This window comes from Branchiostoma lanceolatum, chromosome 1 (assembly GCF_035083965.1).
Source record: "Branchiostoma lanceolatum isolate klBraLanc5 chromosome 1, klBraLanc5.hap2, whole genome shotgun sequence".
Taxonomy (NCBI): Eukaryota; Metazoa; Chordata; class Leptocardii; order Amphioxiformes; family Branchiostomatidae; genus Branchiostoma; species Branchiostoma lanceolatum.
The window spans coordinates 11,611,749-11,634,227 of NC_089722.1; the positions used below are offsets into that span (position 1 = coordinate 11,611,749).

The window sequence follows — 22,479 nt, forward strand, 5'->3', positions numbered from 1 at the left end:
TAACACCTGTAGCACACCTGTACTATACATCACACACCTGTGTTAAACCTGTGCTATACGTTATACACCCATACTACACCTGTCATATACCTGTACTACGTTATACATCACACACGAATACTACACCTGTAGCACACCTTCCATACACATGTACTTTACGTCACACAAGAATACTACACCTGTGCTACACCTTCCGTACACCTGTATTTCACCTGTCATAAACAAATACTATACCTGCAGCACCACTGTGGCGCGTTGGATACACCCGATCCCTCGATCTCGGAAGTTAAGCAACGCGCGGTCCGGACAGTGCTTGGATGGGGGACCAACCAAGGACGTCCGGATTGCTGTAGCCTCACGAAGCTTTCCACGAAATCGTCTTCCGGGAGGGACGTAAAACGGGGGTCCCGTGCTCGAGGAGGTGCCTCGAACACGTTAAACAGCCTCATTACCCTACACATTGGGTACCTGCCAGTGGCACTGGCTGCAAATACACCTGATATTAAATAACTGTATACCCTGTACAACACCTGTTCTCACCTTGCTAAAGTCTGACAGCAGGAACACCTCAGTTGCCAGCGTGGTGACCGTCCTGTTCCACAGGAGCCTCACAGCAACACCTGGTTTCTCCATCTCATCACCTGCACAAACACAAAACATGTTAGAAATACAACTGGACATAGATCTGATTATTATAGAATCTGACTATACAAACTCTGTCTTTGAAGAGAATACCATGTCTAAATTGTCAGAAATTCAGTACATACATTGTACCCTGTTCCAAGCAAAAAAAAACAAGCAATTTTGTGTTTCAGCCAAAAACAACAAACAGACAAGATTTGGGAATATTTTAGACCTGAGCAAAATTGAATAGATCTACATGTAAAAAACCTGAAGAGCTCTTATGAGTATTTCAGAATCATGAAAGCCATAACAGAATTGACTTACAAACAGTGAAATCTGCCAGTCTTACTAAAAACAAACAAATTGCCGGATCCTGTTCCACACTGCTGCTAAAGATTATACCCTACTTCAAGCTAATACAGGTGTCTGGTACAGGTGACAGAGGTGTTATTGTGTGACAACATGTCATTTGTGGGTCTAATTTAACACAGTTGACCACAGCATGCCTCGTTGACACCCTGATGACAGTGAGTTATATCACTTGTAGTTGTATGCCCAGGGATATATGTTAGGTAAACGTGCCGTCCTCAAAGACAATATTAAATCAACTGCGAGACTACGTTTGTTCCAGCAAGTTGAAGGTTGGTTGGTATGCTAAACAATGTATTTCGTAAATAAAGTACTCCAGAAAATAATCTTAGCGTCTCTTATAATTATAATTCTGGGGGTAAACCATTACCTACCTAGTGAGGAACACGATCTACTGTAATTTAAACATTTTCAAGAGAATAACATGTACTATATGCACTGAGTTTGCATACCAGAGAGGTACATACATGATGTACAAACCACTGCATAACACCTGTCCTGAATTTCTGCAGTCCAGTTCTACTCTTTTTTTTTCTTACTTCCTCAAAATAACATCACTTCTGGAAAAGATTGTTTTTCTCTTTTCTTATAGTCTCCCTTACACTAGTGTCTAGTAATTAGTATCTATGCCTCTTTTGTCTGTCATAGACTCATAGGTCATTTTATTAAAAAATCTTATGATGGAAGGTAGCAAAATTTATGTAGAGGACTGCTGAGCATGTTACTGTTAGTAAAAGAGGGAAAAGTCTGACTGCACTTGACGAAATCGTGGAAACAAAACCATTTCTACCGTTGACCTAAACAAAATGTGGGACAAGCTCTTAACAGGAACTACGCAGCTTTGGCTGTCTTCCTGAGGTCTCACAGCAGTGTGAACTCAACGTTGGCTGAATGCATTTAATACACCTCACGATTTCAAAATAACTTCTCATATTGACAGTAAAAAAGGAAAGAAAAGTTGCATTGAAACTTTAAACCTTTAAAAACTAGCACCAACATTTTCATACATTCAACAATTCTTCCTGGTAAATTCCTGAATAATGCCAATTGATCATCTCAATAGATAGTCTGTTTGAATTGTGATTTTATAGTCTCAAACAAAGCTGAGATTTAGATATACAACGCTTAGGTATGACAAGTAGTAATTCAATATTATGTAACCAGTAGTCATCTGGTGTACATGTGTTATAGTTCTATACCCTAGGTTTGATCCACTCACACCGCGATGGACCCCTGCTCTTTTAAGTGTAGACTGTGGTATAGGTCTTTCTATAGAATAACGTTCTCGAGGTGTGGCTGTCCTCGAACACTAGACCACCTTAGTTGATATTGACTTGATACATTGTTGAAAAACCAATAGGACAAAAAAAACACATAGATTATTTCTCACCTGCTTATCCAGGTACGTTGGAATGTGGCACCCAACAGGCAAACTCAGGTGTTCAGCCTTATCACATTAATCTAGCTGGAATTCCTCTTATTGCCTCTTGTGAGGTTCAACTAATTTATGGTCCTATAAAAACCGTTATTGTACTTTGATCGCAACTAATAGTAACAATGTCGGCCTCCTATTTTTCGCGGGGAAACATGACTATCAAGCTCACAATATAGCAGTCATTCTATGGGTTAAAGTAATTTCAGACTTCACTCAAAGTAAATGAAAGCGTATTCACTATGACAGATTGTAAATTCAAATTGCAAAGAAGTATCAAATGAGCACATGCCTTTATAATACTCCAACAGGAAAAAATTCTAGACTTTATTAAGCTATTGATAGATGTATAGATCATGATTAATTGAAAGGGCATATTAGTAATAAGTTGAGATCGATCGATTAATCATTTATGATTAACTTATACCACTGGCTGCATCAAATGTCTAGTCACTTCAAGTTTCTAGTCACTTCAAGTTTCAATGGAACCATGTTAGAGGCTCTGAGCCCCATACAGTTAAACTTGGGCTCATTGTAAGTTTTACATGGTACTAATAGAATGCTTATATATAGCAATATATGCTTCCCTATTACTAGTTATTGCGACTAGTATATTACTGTGATGTACTGGTATGTAGGTGAGAGATTTTTGACTTTCCATATGCATATATTCAACATTGAGACTCCAAATATCTAGTAACTTTCCAAATACAAATTACATTATTTTATTCTCCTTGGTTATGAGTTACGACAGATAAGTGTTAAAAAAAGCCGGTTTTATCGGTATTTCATGCAAGGATGTCTTAGATCCTCGTCAACGGTCCGTTCCATTATAGCCTTGCTGGACATACTACAACAAAAAAAGGCCTGTACAGTAACCAAACATTATGACCCCATCTCACTCAAGACAATGCAAGCTTTACATCTCTAATGAGTACTTTAAGTACCATAATAGCCCTAACCCTCACCTGTACCTGGGTACAGTGTCATCACACACAACAGGTAATACCCAGGTGTGAGCTGTTACCATGGCAACACAGGTAATGGCCAGGTAATTTGAGGTAAACTAATGTTTGTCTGAATTCCAGAATATTGCTAAACGGTTACTTTTATGGGCTTGATTGGGAAAGTTATGTTTACGTAAAATCTAGGTCACCGAAGCTATCAACTAACGGTTATTTTTATGGGGTTTGATTTCAAAAAGGTTCTGAAACAACCAAGGTTTTGAAAATTTGCATGAGAGTTTATACAGACGACACCTACAGTATCCTTATAACATTCATGTAGATTATAAAACTACCTGAGACCTTTTTTTCTGTATTAGCACTGGATGAAAAGGGTTCTGAGTGACACATGCCACCTGCCTTGTTGAAAGGTGACCGTATGCAAGGCATGAAATTCTTCATTCTTCTGCTTTATGCAAAATTGTCAAATACTTTAATTTGGATCACAGCAATGGGAGTTCGAATCCCAGCTTTCCTGCCAAAGCTCAAATTAGTCTAAACCTTGATTTGCACACTATCGGTGGGTGGTGCTGCCCATCAGAGAGGACAATGTAATAATAAGCTGTCAGCCCCATGTTTGGGGAGAGCTACACCTGTATACGTAGCACATTACAAGAACACACCCTCTATACTAGAAAAAAAGAATCTGCTAGGGCACCACTATTATGCTTCTGAGTGCGTGAGGAGTGAGGACCAAAAAGGAATCAATTCCTTTCCCAACTTTCAAGTACAGAAGTAGTGTGTTGGGACCCGTAGCAGTTGATCACTTCTGCAGTTCAAATTCCGAATGAGATTAAAAGTCTTAAACTAGGAAAAAACATGCATATCCATCTCAACCTGTGAGAAATCAAAGTCGTTTAAAACAAGTGAAAGTCCAGCCTTTCTAAAAAAGATAACACAAATAATCCAAAAGCAGTCTTGTGTTATGCTATAGCTACAAAGCAGCCTATCAGTTGTGCAATTCAAATTTTAGATTAAAATGTTTAAGCTAGAAAAGCATAATCATCTCAACCAGTGAGAAAGGAACATTGTTAGAAGAAAAGTGAAGTCCTACCTTTCTACAAACTCTAAGGTACTGTAATATGAAGAAGCCAAAAGAGGAGCAACACAGATACTGTACGTACCAGCAGACAGCAATAACTTGCACCGGTCACACACCCCAGCTGTCTGACCTAACGGCCCCCCGGGAGTCATCCCACTGTGTGACAACACCTTGTTCATCCCCTGTTTATACTAACATCCTTCCTACTCTAATATTTGCTTAGACTCAATCCACAGTCTCCACAGATAACCACCTACACACAATCACCAAGACAACCGCAAATACTCTGCTAAACCGGCTATTATCACGGCCTATTTGTGTACTAACGTCTCATCTTTGAAATCTTGGGCAAGCAGGTTGTTGAGCCCGGTTGTTTATTGTACGTTCCTCCTCAGCAAACTGTTGATTGTGAGGTTCCAGTGATGGTAAACAACTAAACAATGATCACTTGATGATGGGAAAGTAAAGGAATGGGACATCATAAATTAATACTCCTCTGCAACTTTCTTCATTAAATTTACATCTGTATTGTTTTATTCTATCTCTCTGCATGCAATCCTCTGCTGCAGTAGTCATCTAGAACTGGTAAATTTAGATAGATTGTTAAAACAAACTGATTTATCAACAGTACTTCAGAGACAGGAGTATCTGTTCTTTTCAAGATATGGCCCATATGGATATTCACTAATGACCTAAGATCACCTGAAAAACTTTGTCATCTTTTCCAATTCCTTCCAAATTACACTTTCACTTTTGATACTATATCATTACAGTCAATCCTGACATACATGACATATTACCTTATAGATTGCATCCCATTTTGCAGCAGTTTATCAATGACTCACACATGGTTATTGGTATTTAACTATTACAAGTTATTATGATGGTTACAAGTAGATAGCTTATGAAGTCTTCTTGGTTTTGGAACTTGTTACTCAGCAATGCCATTCAAGTCTGTCAACAGGCTAGGAGTGAGATTTGTTGTTGTTTTCTTGAGGAAAACAAGCCAACATCAATACAATTATCCTTGTGCTGTTGTCATCCGTTAAACCAGGTTAGTGTGGCCTTGCTCTGACACTGGCACCTGTCCTTGTATCAGTCTTCAAAACACAACCTGTTATGGTTGGACATAACTGTGTCACTGTTACAATAACTATCATGGCGGCCGTGTTTCTGTTAACAATGGGACAAAGGCTTAAGTGTTATTTCTCCAGCTCAATGTGAGAACGCCACACAAAGAACACCAACCCTACCCATTAACTCTTAATCACCAGTTTGTCCCCCTCTTTCACCAGCAGACAAAAAAGAAGCAACGTCGGTTTTGAGGCAACAGGAGCCACTTTACAATACAAGCACAAGGTGATTGACCCAAGGGCACATCCCTCAAGGCTCTATGCTAGCTAGTGCCCTCATTCCATCATTTGACAGAATTTTGCTGTGTATGAACTTCAGAAGGAAAAACTTAAGGCCATTCTGTCAACCTTGACAGACAAATCAGTGGGTAAAGATATAGAAATATTCAAATTTGAATAAACAACGCCCAAACACCAACCTGGAAATTGAACAGTGACAGAAATTTGTACACGAAGAAGGAAAAAAAATTCAACTTACTTAGGATTTTTCCGTCAATAGGAATTGGGATGATGGAAAAAAAATTCTGAGCTGGCTACATCTGGAAATTATCACAAAGTAAGGTTTCAATCTGGTTTAGGGCTTCAAATTTGTACAGGTTGAGTATGGCACCCTCACCCCCAAGCAACTCCATCTCACAATGCAGCTTCTTTTCAAAGCGTACTGAAAATTACACAATCTCCAAGCAGATGTAGAAAGGCAAAATCGTAACATTTCTCAAGCTCCCTGTTCTGCGGAGCATGAGAAACCGTATGTTACAATTTTGCATTTCTACTTCTGTTTGGAGATAATAAATTACACCCTACGAGGGACTCTATGGTAGAACTTTGCACTCTTTGTGATCTTTCTATCCTTTCAATGTCATGTTCATCATCACCTTTGTCATTCTGAGGTTGCAATGTTCCTTTCTTACACAGTGATCACCCTAATGTCAACTCAGCACCAAACACCACAGCTCACAGACCAGTGGCTGTTGTACCAGCCTTGTCACATCCTTGGTGACTGTACTGTACTTACAAGATTAATGAATGGAGGTGCCAGCAAAACTCCTGACCTTGGATTAACTCCTACATGCACACCTGTACTTGTTAATAATTACCAGCTGCAGAGAGTCCTTGTTCACCATAAAGGGAAGGGGGGTCTTTGGTCTCCAAAACAGGAAAGTTAAATACATTTTAAACAGTTTTCAACAGTTTACTCACTGTTGAGGGAAATCTGGCATGGGGATTTCAAAACTTTTTAAACAAGTAATTGGATTTGCTTGGCCCAAGCATCTGCAGACCATATGAGATACAAACAGACATGTTATCTGTGCAAAAAGTAGTCCCAGCTTCACTTTAAGTAGCTAAGGGTTTTCACATTGTGCCAACCTTTAAAAAACTGTGTCCTTCAGGTCACACAAACTTGGCTGTTGCCTGTTTCTCCAAAAGACGCAAAATGGTAATGTCACTTTCTTCACAGATGAGCTTAATATATCATTGTGAGATGAGAGAATATGTCCAAATTCTTGTGTAAAGCAAGCATAAAATATGTTTTTCTTTAATCTTAAAGCTTTATTGACATCAATACAAAGACACATACGGTGCAAGTTCTGTGTAACACATAATGTTAGTAATGTACAGATATGGTGACTCAGGCTTTCAATGCCGAATATGAAAGTAGTTAAAAGTTATTTCATAAAATCTATTTGACTTGAATTGACTTGAAAAGATGTAAAAATTAAATGTCTAACTTTCAAGAACTCACTCTGACTTTCAAATCCCATTTGCCATCTTTAGATTCAGAAGGATGTTATCCGTAAAATAACCTCTACCTGATCTAGACTACACTTCACTTTCAGCAGCTTGAATCATTTATACACTCAGCCCCAGGGCTACTGTGTCCTCGTTTCAACTCCTGATGTGGCACGGGGCCGGGGAGGACAAACATCACTTGGAGAATTGAATTTGAAGCTACCAAAGGCTAATCTCCAAGCAGATGTAAGGATCTGGCTCAGTCTCAGTATTTTACGCAATGTGTTTTTGCAATATTTGTTACCTCTGTCTAATACTAATCACACTTCAGTGACTCCACTACTAGAAAGAATGTTACAAAACATGTAAACATGTTATGAAGAAGCATGTGGGGAATCTCCAAGCAGATGTTCCGCTGAGTCTTTTACGCGGTGTGTTTTTGGCTACAAATACAACTAGCCGTTTTTCTAGTAATGTACCTTTTTTACTCTACACCTTAAAGAATGGTGCAAAATATGTGTAAAACACTGAGACTAGCCAGGCCCTTACATCTGCTTGGAGATCTACCAGAGACTTCTTCTCTAAACTGTGAACATCTCAAGACAAACAGTCGACGAGAGCTACCACCTCCTGACAGGCGATTCAAATTAGGTCAACAATTAATTCAATAACGAGTTTCCTAGGTGGAGCGTGCAGACACGTTTGGTAAACAAGACGAACACGGCGCCTTAGTGCTGAGCAAACCCACCTGTCAGCACTGGGATAAACTTTGGACTTGTCGGGATAAACTTCTAACGGTTTTTGTATTCTGGGTGGGAAAAGTTGCTTAAAGGTAACTTTAAGGTTACTTCTGATGACCAAGAAAGCAAAATGAATAAGATTCGGTAGACTTGTAATATTTTTGTATTCCTAGTAGGAAAGTATGGCTGTATGTCACAGCAGAATGACTTGGTAGTTGGTATAAACTTCTTATGGTTTTTAACACCCTACATGTATATAGGAAAGTATGACTGCTAGTGAAACTAGGATGTTAATGTCCAACAGGTCTAAGTGGATAAATTTTGGTATAAACTTCTAACGGTTCTTGTATTTAACTTAAGGTTGGAAATATATAGCTGTAATTGATTCAGATACTTTGTGACCAAGGAATGTGCAGGAATGGCAATCTAGTCTCAGTGAGAGGGACACAGAACTTGTTTCATCAAGAACTCGTTTAATCAAACAAGAGGCATCGGCGAGAATTGTAACATGGCCGTTTTAAATCTGGAAAGGCACAAGTAATCTAACATCTCTAGCAAATCACAAAATGGATGTATCAAGTCAAGAAGTACACTGGGTACTGGTAAGTTATGTCTGAAATAAATATATATGAGATGATCTTCAAAAAAGAAAGCTATTTTATACTTACGTTTCATATCATTCATAAGTTTTATGTAATGTTAACTGCAGGGGTTAACATTACATCACTATAACATTGATTGCTTTTGGAAGGATTGTTGTTAAGCATAGTATGGTACAGTTTACATCTAAGCTTTTCAAATTTAAAACTTGTGTTTACTTGCTAATTACTTTAAAAAATGGGACTTATCTATTTTTAACAAGGATTGAAGGAACTCTAACAGGTGTTTTTAAAAGGGATCACTCAGTAACAGGTAGCACTATCTTGTGACAGGTGTGTTGGTTCTGTCCTCACCTGTATGATCATCCAGAATATAAGGTGAAAAATTACCATATACCATCTTTAACGTTACCTTTAAAACAGGTATATGCAGGTAAAAATTACATTCTCCAACTGACAACATGTAACAAACCCAGCTGACCGCAAAGGAAATGAACATCTGTTATTGTAACAAAGAGACCATTAAAAATTCATGACATTACCTGGCCACAAATTATGGAGGCACACATGTGAGCAGGAACAAGTGTTTTGGCAGACAGATTTAGACATTTAGACGGAAGAGGCCAGATTTCAAATCCTCCTTCCTTTAATAAATGTTATGTGCCAAAAAATCACCAAAAATCTTACAAAATCGAAATACAAAATGATCGGCGACAAGAGGAGTTTTTTTGTCGAAATAATTTTGACACATAAATTTTGAAAAACTATGGAAAAGATGATTGGAAATCTAGAATATTTCTATGCTTTCGTCTATTTCCTAACGCTATTGTTGCACTGAAGTTGCAGTGAGATCAAATATAAAGGTCGAAATTTAAAACCTTCTAAGCACCATCAGTTACGACGACAACTTCGACACAAAGCGAAGCAAAAGTGGTTTCTTACCTGAAGTTCCCGGGCAGTTACTGAGGTAATGCTCGTGCAGACGCTCTTCAGAATCCACCCAGCAACCGCAAATAGGACAGTTCATCCTTCTTGGTCTTTATTTCGGCAGGTTTCCCCTCAGACGGAGTGCAGGGCAGCATAAACTCAACCATCACGCACACACAAAACTTGAACTGTCCGCCATCTTGCAGCCAGCTCCCAAACACGGATCAAGTGACTCATTTGCATGATATTCAAGCAGATGTAGAGAGGGAAGATTGTGACGTTTCCTGGCTACCCTATTTTTTCCGGTTCACCATTTTCGCTGGGAGGCAGCGGATGCCCACATCTTCGTAATGACTAAAGATTCTCTATATTGTCCTGTCTTAAATGGATTGATTGTAAGAGATGATATGATATTCAATCATTCTAAGCAAATAGTAGAAAGCGGGGAAACATCGGCATTGACCAAGGACATCCTATAACACGTTATAATGTCGTTGCATTGACTAAGGAGGTTTAATGAGAAGAAGACGAAAAAACAACAACTGTCGTGTCGTGTTTTACAAAGTCTTAGATAATTGAGCCGCTTTGTGCATTTGGCACTGAATCACAATAGCTATTTCTAAAGCACATACAGGCAAAGAAAAAGTTTGACCCTCTTTTTACCATTGAAGTAACGCTAACGACGTTAATGGACCGGAGTTCGATCAGCGCTCGCCCAAAAAATTATCTCCGGCGCCGCCCGGAAGGCCTGCAAAGGACCGTTTTACGTTATTTTACCCAATGAGGTTAAAATCAGATTTTAACCTCCTTGCTTTTAATACGTTAGCAAAGAAATATATATAGGTTGGTTAGCTTCTAGTTTTGCCCGTAGAAGAAATGGTTTCAGGCTGGGTGATGGTTACGGGCTGGCCGCATAAGCTCCCCAAAAAGGCCGGGCCGGGTAGAGCCTGCTATGGAGGCTATTGGTTGGTAACGTTATACTCGGTAGTGAAAGAAATAAACATTAAACCGATTAGAAAACGATTCAATTTCTTTCAATTCAACATTCCTCGGCAACGTTAGTTTTAGAAAAAAATATTATATGGCAAACTGCATTCAACAACCTAATACCTCGTGAATAATATCGCTTAGCAGTGTAGCAGCGTCACCTAGCAGCTTACAACCAAACTGTTTGCTAAGACTATTGGGGTCACGTGATAGTAGTAGTGCGCAGGCGTACAATTTGAACCGGCGCCATTTTTGACTGTTACTCAGAGGTTTGGAGAGATTTCCTGTTGCTTTTGAGCATAAAATCTCGGATATTCACAGGTATTTCGTTTCCTACTAATCGTTTTGTGTAATTTGAGGTACCAGAGATATTTTCGGTATTATCGAGATCTCAATAGTCTATAGATCTAGTCATCTAGACTTATCGCTACATGGTAAACGAGCGCGTTGACAAAATTATGATTTTGAGACATAACGTTTTACAAAGTTATAAGAGACTATTCGTTAGAATACATCATTTTTGTCAATGAAAACATAACATCAATGTGCTGGAGTTAGAAGTCGTCTGTTCTTTTCTCAGCGTCACCATGAGGCGTTCCAGTGCCAGTAGCGGCCGCTCGTCCCTCGCCCCCATGCGGGTGAAGACCGACATGGGCCAGAACGTCCGCCGCCCGTCCGGCTCGTCCCACCGCCAGTCCGCCGTGCCGCGGCCCTGGTCCAACTTCGGCCGGCAGAGTTTCGGCCGTCTGTCCACGGGCAGTTCCACCGGCATCCCCCGGGCGTCCAACATCAGGGGCAAGAGCATGGCAGCGAATCAGAGGTAACTAGCACAACTGTTTGTTTCTGTATGTGTCAGGTTTTGTCAGGTTGTCTGGAGTTACACACAAAATTAAAAAGGATATAGATTAGACGATAAAGTTATTGTCATGTTTATTTGTTTACATGATATTAAAGGTTGTTTCTAACTATGTTTTCTAATTTCTATGATTTCAGACGTTCCAGTGCGTACGGTAAAAGTCGTATTGGAGACGCGCTCAAGGACCCCCGTAAGCTGTCGGACAGGAGTCTGCAGCACAGGATGACTAAAGAAATGATTGAGGTGAGCAGGACAGAAAAAGAACACAACACGGTGTATTCTGTTTTCTGTATCACCGGAGGTATCAAGCTGGAGGGCGATATGACCCTCGGGAGGGCTGAGACCAAGGGTGATGCAAAATTCAAGTTGTGTTGTGTTCTTTTTATGTCATACCCACCAGAAAAAACACATATTCAATAAAAAAGAGTGCCAAAAATTGAGAAAATTTTGTGTCCTGATACCAAAAATCTTAGGAACATAAATTCCAACGTCCAAACCCATTATTCGAATTTTTGACACCAGCACACATGAAGCGCGTTCAAATTAGTCTATGGAAGCCTGTGTGATACAAGTGTGATCAAAAGTGATGTTGTGTTGTTTTGTTTTTACGGGCCTCAACATGCTTATTGCACTGAATAAGCATCATTTATCTTTAACAAAGCAGAAAGTAACAGCTAAGGCTGCTAGTGCAACAAGTTTGTAACAATGCTGTTGTGTCCTTTGTGTCAGTGGTGATAACTTGAAAAGGTGAACTAAAAAAGTCCTCTTTTTCATCAACGCCTTCATTTACCAATGGTGCATTTTCATTAAAAAGACTGTTGTTTGTTGTCCAGTTCCTGTCCATGCAGGGTTTTCCACACCAGATCTCCCAGAAGCTGATGTCTCCCCCCACTACAAAACTCTTCACCGCAATCGTACAGTTCCTGTACAGCCACCTTGACCCGTCCTTCCAGATCCTCAAGAAGTTTGAAGAAGAGATACCTAGGATCTTCAAGGATCTCAGGTGAGCTGAGCTGTAGAACTAGCTATAGAGGGATGGTTAAAAAGTCAAGTAGCAATGATAAGTGTTATTATTTTCTTCCTTGAATTACATGTAGTCCCATAACCCTTTTGAGGCCATAGGCCAGGGTCAGTGGGTTGTTAATCCACTGTGTCTAGGGCACGGCATTGGAGCCCATCCCTCGCCTTTCACTGCCTTTTACCTCCCCAACCAAAGTTAGGTACCCTCCCCTTTTACAACTGCCATTCCCAAGGATGCAACGTCTAAAAATGCCAGGAATCGAACCTGTGACCTCTCAATCTCGTGTCCTCCAACCTAGCCACTCAGCCATTTGATGCCACAAAGTGACAAATGTCTACTGAGGCTGAAACCTCTTTGTTCCTACTGATTGTTGTTGATGATGCCCATGGCACAATTTGACCTATGTGTGTTTTGTATTTTCAGATATCCCTTCCCTCTCACTAAGAGTCAGATGTTCACCATTGGGACCCCCCACACATGGCCTCACATCCTGGGAGCTCTGCACTGGCTACTGCAACTGGTCAAGGTAATACCCTAATCCATAACCATCCCATACAGACATACACACAGACACACACACACAGACACACACACACACACAAACATAACTGACCTTGCATCCTGGGAGCTCTACACTGGCTTCTGATCAAGAGAATAAAATCTAGCACCGTAACAGATATCCTCTCCAGTCTCCACACACATGAATACACACATACATACACACACACACACACATATATACACACACACACATACACACCTACCTGGCCGCACGCCCTAGGAGCTCTACACTGGCTGCACCTGGTCAAGGTAGTAAACCCTTACCCATACCCTTCTTCACATAAACATGCATGCAAACACACAAACACACATCCTGGGAGCTCTGCACTGGCTTCTGCAGCTGGTCAACGTAGTAATTTAACTTGTGAACCATACACACTGCCCTCAACACCACACACCTGTCAGACATACTGCTGAAGTCTTTGTATTCTACATTTGTGTGTGACAACATTGTACTGTACTGTACTGATATTTTGATAAAGTTGTTTTGTTCTCTGTTCCAGTACTCCATGAGAGTTGATGGAGACAAGCTCATGTTCAACGAGGATTTTGAATCCAACTCAGAAAACAAGGTACAAATATTTATTTCCTTATGCAGCAAAAGGTACAAGTCTTAATTTTCCTTATGGCAAGTTGTGCAGCAAAAGCTTCTGAAGCATAATCTCTTGCTAAGACATTGCCTTCTCGGTGGCTAAATAGTAAAAGAAAGTTGTAGGAAAAGCAGTCAGCTACGTTAACTATGCAGAGCCTGCATTATCTAAACTTATGTTTGCAATAAGAAACCAAATGCTGGCCATACGACAATGCCATATTTATCATGATGGTGTGTTATAACTTGTTCCCCCAGATCCTGTTTGAGTACAGCAGCGAGGCATACAAGTGTTTCCTGGAGGGGAACGATGACATGATGACTCAGTACGACCAGAGGATGGAGGAGGAACTCAGTAAGTGTCGTCTTCAGCTCCTCTTCTCCTACTCAAGTGATATGTGCTGAACCGTATAAGGCTGAAGGCTCAAAGCACTGTACGCCCATTGGACTGTAATTATAAGGTTTGATCCACTCACACGGGGAAGGACCCCAGGACCTACTCTTTTCGATAAGTGTGAAAGGTTCAAAAATGTAAAAACAGGGCTTGACTCTCGTCAAACATTCGAACCATCATCATCATCAAACCATTATGCCACACAATGCCACCATTTCTTACTCCAGTAACAGATTAGAAGTTCAGCACTGCCCATTTAAAGTGGAAAGGGAATTGTAACAGGACCATGTTGAAAGCTCTGCTCTCAAATTGTTGATACCAGCTACGCTAAAAAAATGTATATTTTCCAGCTGCAGAACTGCTTTCAAATTGATGGATTGCTTGACTGTAACTAACTGTTTTTACAGGAGGTAGTGGTATTAAGGCTCAGGACCTCCAGACACTAGCTACTGAGAACATGAAGCTACAGGAGGAACTGGAACAGCTAGACAAGCAAGAGGTATGTCCAAAAATTCCTCGGATCAGAATACTGAAATAACCTACCCAAGGAGACCATCCAAGGGACCGATGTGAATTGGAAAATTATGTAAGGTACCACCAAACAGGTCACTTTGGCCAGGTGGTCCTTATGTAGAGGTGGTCACTTGTGTAGGTGTGACTGTACTGAAGTGTTGGTTAAAAATTTGAATGGCGAGCAATAGTCCTTGTGTTAGCTTTTAGTTTAAACTCCTGGTGTGTTTCCTCAGGATCCCCTGATTGCAGCCACTACTCTGCGAGACCAGCTGAAGGAGGATGCTAAGCAGCTGCGGGACCACCTGGAGACCGTGGAGTCCCAGAAAAGCGGGCTGACGCAGAACGCCTTGCACCTGGAGGAGGAACTGCAGGTCAAACGTACGTCTTGGTATAGTCCTGCTTCAGCAGACACAGAATAGTGTCTACCTGAACAAAAAGACAACTCGGGATAAAATCTGGTCTATGTGGACAGGTGGTCAGTATAGACAGGGTTCTCATTAAAAAAAAATTTTAAGGGACCACCAAAAAGTGGCCACATTGTCCTTATGTAGATGTGGTCACTTGTACAGGTTTGACAATTGACAGTACTAATTTACTCTAAACCACATTAATGCAGCAGTCTCAGAAAATGCGCATCACCAAGATCTGAAATATTGCAAATTTGAACCCAAATTCTATACCTAACACAATAAAGGTTTTGTTATTTCATTTGACACTTGTATATTAAGATTATGCGGTATACTGTACATACTAGTGTATAATAGAACCGTCTTCTGGGCACCCTACACTAAGAAAGCATGGAAATAAGACGCCCTCGTTTTGGAGGGGACATTTGGAGGGGACGCGCAAAGGATGCCCTGTTTCCCTGGTAATTACACATACACTAGCACTTGTGTTCCTCACACAAACACTGCCCATTGTTGTTTTTTCCTCATACCAGACACTGGGACAGCATAAAAATTGACATGCAAGGCTACCAGGTAATTGTAATTAGTCTATAGAGCCCATATGAGGAACCAAATTTGGACACCCTGTCTATCACTATGAATCGTAGCTAAAGCCTGACACTAAATGGTGACAGCATATGAATCTGTCTTCAGGCCAGGAGCTTGAGACGGAGCAGAAGGAGAACGTGCGTCTGCAGCAGATCTTCGACACGCAGGAGTTCTCCCCGATGGACGTGGAGCTGATGAACCGCCAGCGCCAGCAGCTCAGTGTGACCTTGGACGATCTCAACAAGGAGATCGAACGACTGGAGCAGCAGTGCTGGGAGCTGGAGATGAAACAGTCCAAACAGAGGGAACAGGTTGGTTGGTTTGCTTGTTTGTTCTTTGTTTGTTTATTCTTTTCTTTTTTTAAATTCATTCTTAACGTTGTTCATTCTTAACCTTTTGCCTGCTGCCTACATTGTAACTCTGCAACCAATAGAGGATGGGGTGCCAAAGGGTTAAAGGTCCATGTTTTTCCCCCCAGATTCAGTCTGTACCATACAGGTACTACAACATACCATGTTCTTTTGAAGCCCCTCCCAATGTTATTGTTGCACACTTGATGCATAAATTCTAGGTTTATTCTTTAGCAGCTTACAGTTATACCTTCCAAGTGGTATATAGTTCTTCTGTTGTGTAGCGAAGAAGACTATTCCCCTTAGATGCAGTCTGTAGAACAGTGTGGATTATTCTTTTAAAGCCTCTCCCAATGTTACACGTTAATTGATGCTTGAATCCTAGGTTTATTCCTTCACCGATCACACCTTTCAAGTGCTGTCTAGTTCTCCTGTTATATCTGTGTATGTTAAAAAGACTTGTTCTCCCCCCAGATGCAGTCAGTAGTGCAGGAGTACAACATGCTGGCACGTCAGCTCAAGCTCATCCCTCCGACCGCAGAGAACGCACACGGCATGGACTACGAGATGCGCCTCGTGTTCAACGCCGGGAGCACGGCCAACCAGGTGACCATGGTCGACTTTGTAGGGACCATCAAGGTAAACATGACTTTGTTGTGTTTTAATTTTTGTTGTTTAGACGTGTTTTTTTTTAACATTTCAGGTTTCACCATGACAGGTTTGTATGTCATGCTTTTGTCAGTAGGTTGCTTGGTTTATTGGCTGGCTGATGGTTGGTTAATTAGTGAAAGGCACAACTCAAAATGTTATCTTTGAACTTTCATCATTTTGGATTTGAAGGTTTGTCTCAACTTTGTATTGTTGATAGAGAAATGTTTGAATTTTAGACTGCCCATGGGACTATGTTCCCTTGACAGAGATTTGCACCTAAAACCAGCCATGCTGTCAGTACTCCTTGTGTTAACATTCTCACTGAGTTAGAGGATAAGTGTTTGTTGGTTTGTCTGTGATCCAGCCTGCTCTGATCCAGATGAGGAAACAGATAGCAGACACCTGTCACAGCATCGAGGCTGCCAGGCTTACGGAGGAGGAGTCACACGAACAGGTCGGTACTCAGGGTGGTTTTTGACATCATGATGCCACAAATTCTACAAACCTATGCAGGACAGGTGTAGTTTTCTCTGGACCCTTAAGCTGGTGCGTTAGGCCAAAGAGCAGTTATTCTGGTTACATAGATACAGATCCTTCGCTTGTCAGTCAGTTGATGTGTGACTGGTACACGGTACTGTAGTTTTAACATTTAATAATACATGTAATAATGATAATGTTGATAAAGTTACATCACTCAAGCAAGAAATCCCACCATACTTATTGAAAAGAGCAGGGGCCCATCCTGATGTGAGTGGATCAAACCTTACACTCTGGTCTTACACAGCTTGTACTTACTGTTCAATACTGGTGTGTTACGCAGTTTACCGGTTACACAAAACGTTCTTTTGTCTCCACAGATTACAGACATGATTAATGATAAGAAGGAGGAGCTGGGTCTGATGGAGACACGGCTGCGCAGGATCGAGGAGGAGCTGGACCACAAGAAGGAGGTCAGACAATAACAACTCCCTGGGACTATTCATACCGTATTACGTCTTTATTACATATTATCCACCCATCTTATCCGTTGCCTACCCCTCTCTTTTCCTCCCTGGACAGTTGCTTGCATGTGATAGTTCTGGCTAGTCCCGATGAATGTGAAACATGCCACTTCAGTTTTCTTTTGTTTGCTGTTGTGTGGTTTCTTATTTATAAGGAATTTTTCCCCCTACACTCCCAGATGATGGCCAGAGAGTACAAGAAGCATGCTGACCAGGTCCAAGACGTCCAGAGCCAGCTGCAGGAGATGCGCCTGACCCACCAGGAGCTGGAGTCTAAGAAGGACGAGTCCCTCAAGGAACTGCAAGTCTCACACCAAGCAGCAGTGTCCAAGGTGAAGGAGTGGGAGAGGGAGCAGATGGAGTACGTGGACTTCCTGGTGCATTGTGTGGAGCTCGTCTGTGCACATCAGGACAAGATACAGGTGAGGATGGTTTGTACACCTGTGTAGGGCAAGTAAAGATACAGGTGAGGGAGGTTTTTACACCTGAGTGAGGCAGGCACGGGATATATTTTGTATTCAGTGCCTACTGTACTTGCAAGTTATAAATATCTTATTTCTGACTTTGATACTTTCGTTGATATAAAGATGTTCAAAAGAAGCTCCTAATCTTCACAGTTGATTTTCCATGTTGCAAACCTAAATGTTGTAAGGCCAAACCAATCTTATTTGTTGGTACTCAGGTTTAAAAAAGACATTTCAATGAAAACAGAATCTGAGGGAGTGAATATAGTATGAAACAAGTTTTCCTCCCAGCCCTCTGTTTCCATCTTGACCGCTTCCTAGATTTTTACTTAAACATTTTCGAGAACCAAGGAAATGACTTGATGTGGCATAAGTACACTGCATGAAAAGTACATGTACATAATTTGAGTGCACTTCTCACATCTACTTGTTTCCCGCATCTCTAGGACCACTTCTCCACACTACAGGCGCAGGCTGTGGCCACACTTAAGGAGACTCAGCAGATAGAAGTGCCCACCTCCAAACTCCTGTCCAGCATGCACCAACAAGAGTAGTCCGGAACCTTAGAATAGCCATTTATTTCATGTTGTGACTGCAAATGTTATTATTTCATTTTCATACACACAGGCATTCACACAGTCACATAAACATGCTCACGCTATCCTTTCTAGTTTCTACCCTGTTCTTTTGCCTTTCAGACCTAACGTTACCATTCATTTTAACACAGCTAACAACTGTCTAGAAGTGGGGAAATGTGGAAATATTTCCAAGATTGCATTGTTACACACAAGCAAATAGATACAAACATGGATATGGCTAGAACTAGAAAAGGGCTAGTAAAAGGCCTTCGTATCACAGAAAGTACAATGTATAGTACTTTGTTGTTGAACTTACCAGGTTAGAGTGATAGATTTAGCAACCATCCTATATTTTTTTCAAATAGAAAAAAAAAAATCACAGACTGCTAGATAGCCTTATTTGATATTATACAATTGTCAGTTTAAGTGTATTATACATTCAGTAAACTATCAGTGAAACGTAGGCATCATTGTACAAAAGATACCTGTATATTTTTGGCTGGTCTAGTTTGTTTTTATGACAAAAAAATAGTTAAAGCATTTGTTATGTCTTGTTCTTCTTTTTCTGTTTTGCTTCAAGTATCCTGTCCAAAGTGTGTAGTTTTATGTCAGGTAGTAGGACTATTTTATGGTGAATAGTACCTGAAATAACATATTTTCTCTGGTTTAGTAGAACTGTATGTGCTTCAAAAAACAATTCATGCAAACCTTTTTATGTGAAGAAAAAAGCTTGTCAATTCTTCTCTAACAAATGTGTAAATATATCTCGTGAATGGTTTATCCTCTTGATGATTTAATAAAATCAGTCATGTTAGCTTTTGTGTGTTGATTTACCTTCGAATCCTGTGTTGATTTACCTTCCAGCTTTGAGTCATAAACTGCATAGAGAGCTCTCTTGTCATTTTCTTACCGTGGGACAGGAATTCGTTGGAGAATACACTCTGAAATGGATTTCTCCCTTAGTTTGCATAAGACAAGCGAGAAGTCAAATTCACTTAGATTATAATCCTTGTAGCAGCTTGAAAATGTCCATATGTTAATTCACAACTCTGCCGGAAGACTTGCACTTCAGGAGGTTTTAACTTCACACCCAAGCATGCGGACAAAAAAGGGGGAAATGTTTGCCAGGTAGAAAATGGAGTGTTTGCGGTGGTTTTAAGTTTGCTGTAATGAACCATGGGGATTAGCGGAAAGAAGATGGAACTCATTTTCATGGTGGTTTTAGTTTGCAGTGAAGCCGTAACCGTGAAAACTGCAAACCTTTCCCTTTTTACAGTACTAGGCACTTTGGAATATGATTGATGCAATTATCAGTCCATGTTGATTTGATTATATGGATGACATAAATCATACCGTAAATTGCAATATATGCTGTAAATTCCACCAAAAAAATGGATACTAATGTCGTAGAACACCAAAGTCAATTCCAAACTCAAAGAAGATGTGAAAGAACAAAAATGTAGAGTATATATTATTCTATTACTATACTCTCTGTACTCAGTTTTGTTCATCCTTCTTGACCACGTAGATTACATAATTTTTTTTTTTTGCATAACCTTTTTTTCGCGCGCTCGCTTCAGTTTTGTTGTCCCCATCGCTGTCATACATATAATCAAATCAACATGGCCTTACGTCATGTAAAAACACGTGATTGGGATTTGGCGCGAAATTTCTCGTGGTGGGCGGAGCCAAGTCCACCAAAACGGACGCGTACTTTTCCATGCAGCTCCTGCAGTCTTCTTCGTTGACCGTGACTTCTGTACTTGTAGAAGATACAACAAATTACTGGGGCTGTATTCAACGGCTACGAAGCGTCGTAGGACGTGGCATTCAACTGTAGTAAGGTTTGGGACGGATGGATGGAAGGTTTGAACGAGTGCTGTGCTCCTTGATCCTCCTTCGTTTCTCGTGTATAGCTGAGTCAGCTCTTTAAAACGTAAACAAACATGGCAGCGTGGTTGTGTTTTGGTATGGCAAGGGGGTTTAACCTCCTTGGGTATGGTGGCCGAGTTTCTACAATCTTCTTCGATTCCAGTGACGTATGCACTTGTGGAATTGAAGGACACAATTCCTCGGACTGTAAGTCAAACTATTTGGAAGCCTACATTAGCTTGTATTTCAGCTTGTTCAACTCAACGTAAACAAAGTCAGGGGGGAGAGGGTCTAGTGTGTAACTGGAAGCATAATGAAAACTACTCTTTCTTTAGAAGACAAAAGACTAGTGCTGCGTACCTAAATCCCGGAACTAAATTGTCTAGGTTCAAGTCCAAGAAAACCTAAATGTCTTGAAACAAGTCTGGACTTGCAAAAAAATATCTCACTTATATTTTAATTTTTGTTCTGGAAATTTCCGTTGGAAAAGACAAAGAGTTATAGCTTTCAAATTTCAAAGATTTATGCCGATATGCAGTTCTATATGTAACCGAAAAAATGTATTTTTAGCACACATATGCCATAGGAACCTGAACCTCTGGACTTGAATCCGGACCGCAACCTGAACATGAGTTTAGGTTCACAGCACTACAAAGGACAAAGGAATTTAAGCTATCACAGGTTTCTCCTGGACAGAGAGAAACCAGGACAAACTTTCAGAAGTTGCCGCGGTCACTCACAATACAACTGACATGGACAAAATTCGCACAGTCAACAGTACGCAAAGTCTGACCAAGGAGGTTAAAAATAAGACCTCCTAGGTCCAACACACATCTGCTTGTAGACCAGATTGGTCGGACTTTTCGGAAACTGGTCGGACTTTGGTAGCAGTCCAATTGCGAGGGGGTACCGAACGGGTCGGACTTTGCATCGATGCTTGCAGTTACTCTCCAAGCAGAGGTTGGGCTCTGGCTGTTTTTTTTAACCGACCCGGTTTGGCCAGAATGAACAAAACGGGACAGAAGAGGAAGCGCAAGCTTACAGTCCCATCACGGAAGGTACCAGCGGAGCACTTCAGACAATATAAAGGCGAGAATTGTAACGTTGGGTATCATAAATTCGCGGGGTACTTAAATTCGGGATTTTTCAAAAACGGGGTATTTAGGGATATGTGCTAGATGCAACATCAGTAATACCGCTAGAAATGCAAACTTGACAGACTAACGTATTCAGAACACTGTCTGAAAAGCTTCGATAACCATGCATTAGAAGTTGGCTACGTCAAAAACTCTCCGTCCCTTATTCATTGTCACAGTCTGAGGGCTTTGTGGGAGAACTATACTACATAGTTGTTCGCTGGTTTATAAGACAAATGTCACATCCGCTTCCTGCTCAACACAATTATTTACAATACAACTTATTAGAATCTCTTTTGCTAACCTACAACTGGACTCTAAGTGTGATTAATCATCAAAACGCCTCTTTGTTGCTACAACCAATGGCTACGGCACTACGGTGAATTTTCCCGCCGCCATATTCGTTACCCAGAATCCTGCTATTCGGCAGACGATAAACGTTTGCGAGGAACACTTTTTTGTCCAAATGTTGTGTGTGATGGTGGACTGATGGCGATATTTTCCTCAAAGTTTGCTCTTAGCACAAGCAGAAACACATGGACATAGTAGTATTACCATTTCTACGGCATCCAGCTAACGCCCCGATGAATAATGTACAAATTTCCATGACGGTGGGGGTGAACTTTGAGTGACGTTCTACCGACTCAACACACGGGTTGTTCCCGGAGGCCTGATGTGTGCGGTACGGCCGTTTTTTCGTGTATTTTTTTTACTTGGACACGTCTATATCCATAGCACTCTCCTCAAGCCAAGGATGGAACGAATAGCTGCTGTATAAAATGTAATTAGCGGTAAGATATTCAAGACGAATCTTCTCTCCCGAATTAATGTTCACCCCTGTCCGACAGCACCGTCATTGTGCGTGCGGCGGACGGTAGTTTCAAGTTGAAATATTATGGTGTCAGCACGA

The 22,479-nt window shown here is 40.8% G+C and overlaps 2 protein-coding genes across 4 annotated transcripts in view; one reads left to right on the forward strand and one right to left on the reverse strand.

Annotated features, from left to right (window-relative positions):
* Positions 1-9,833, reverse strand: part of LOC136434365 (uncharacterized) — a 41,129-nt gene extending 31,296 nt beyond the window's left edge. For all 3 annotated transcript variants that reach the window (XM_066427160.1, XM_066427168.1, XM_066427151.1), the window contains exons 1-2: positions 9,617-9,833; positions 541-641 (exon numbers count right to left, since the gene is read on the reverse strand). In XM_066427160.1, coding sequence (XP_066283257.1) covers positions 541-641; positions 9,617-9,701 — 186 coding nt within the window. In that variant the 5' untranslated portion in view covers positions 9,702-9,833. The remainder of the gene's footprint in view (positions 1-540; positions 642-9,616) is intronic.
* A 944-nt stretch (positions 9,834-10,777) lies between these two features.
* On the forward strand, positions 10,778-19,375 carry LOC136434400 (kinetochore protein NDC80 homolog). Its single transcript, XM_066427194.1, has 15 exons — positions 10,778-10,909; positions 11,169-11,408; positions 11,582-11,687; positions 12,278-12,447; positions 12,889-12,991; positions 13,530-13,598; positions 13,874-13,970; positions 14,417-14,508; positions 14,756-14,900; positions 15,623-15,828; positions 16,342-16,506; positions 16,883-16,972; positions 17,376-17,468; positions 17,699-17,941; positions 18,430-19,375. The coding sequence occupies exons 2-15, from the start codon at positions 11,176-11,178 to the stop codon at positions 18,535-18,537; spliced, it is 1,920 nt and encodes a 639-aa protein (XP_066283291.1). The 5' UTR covers positions 10,778-10,909; positions 11,169-11,175; the 3' UTR covers positions 18,538-19,375.
* The last annotated feature ends 3,104 nt before the right edge of the window (positions 19,376-22,479 follow it).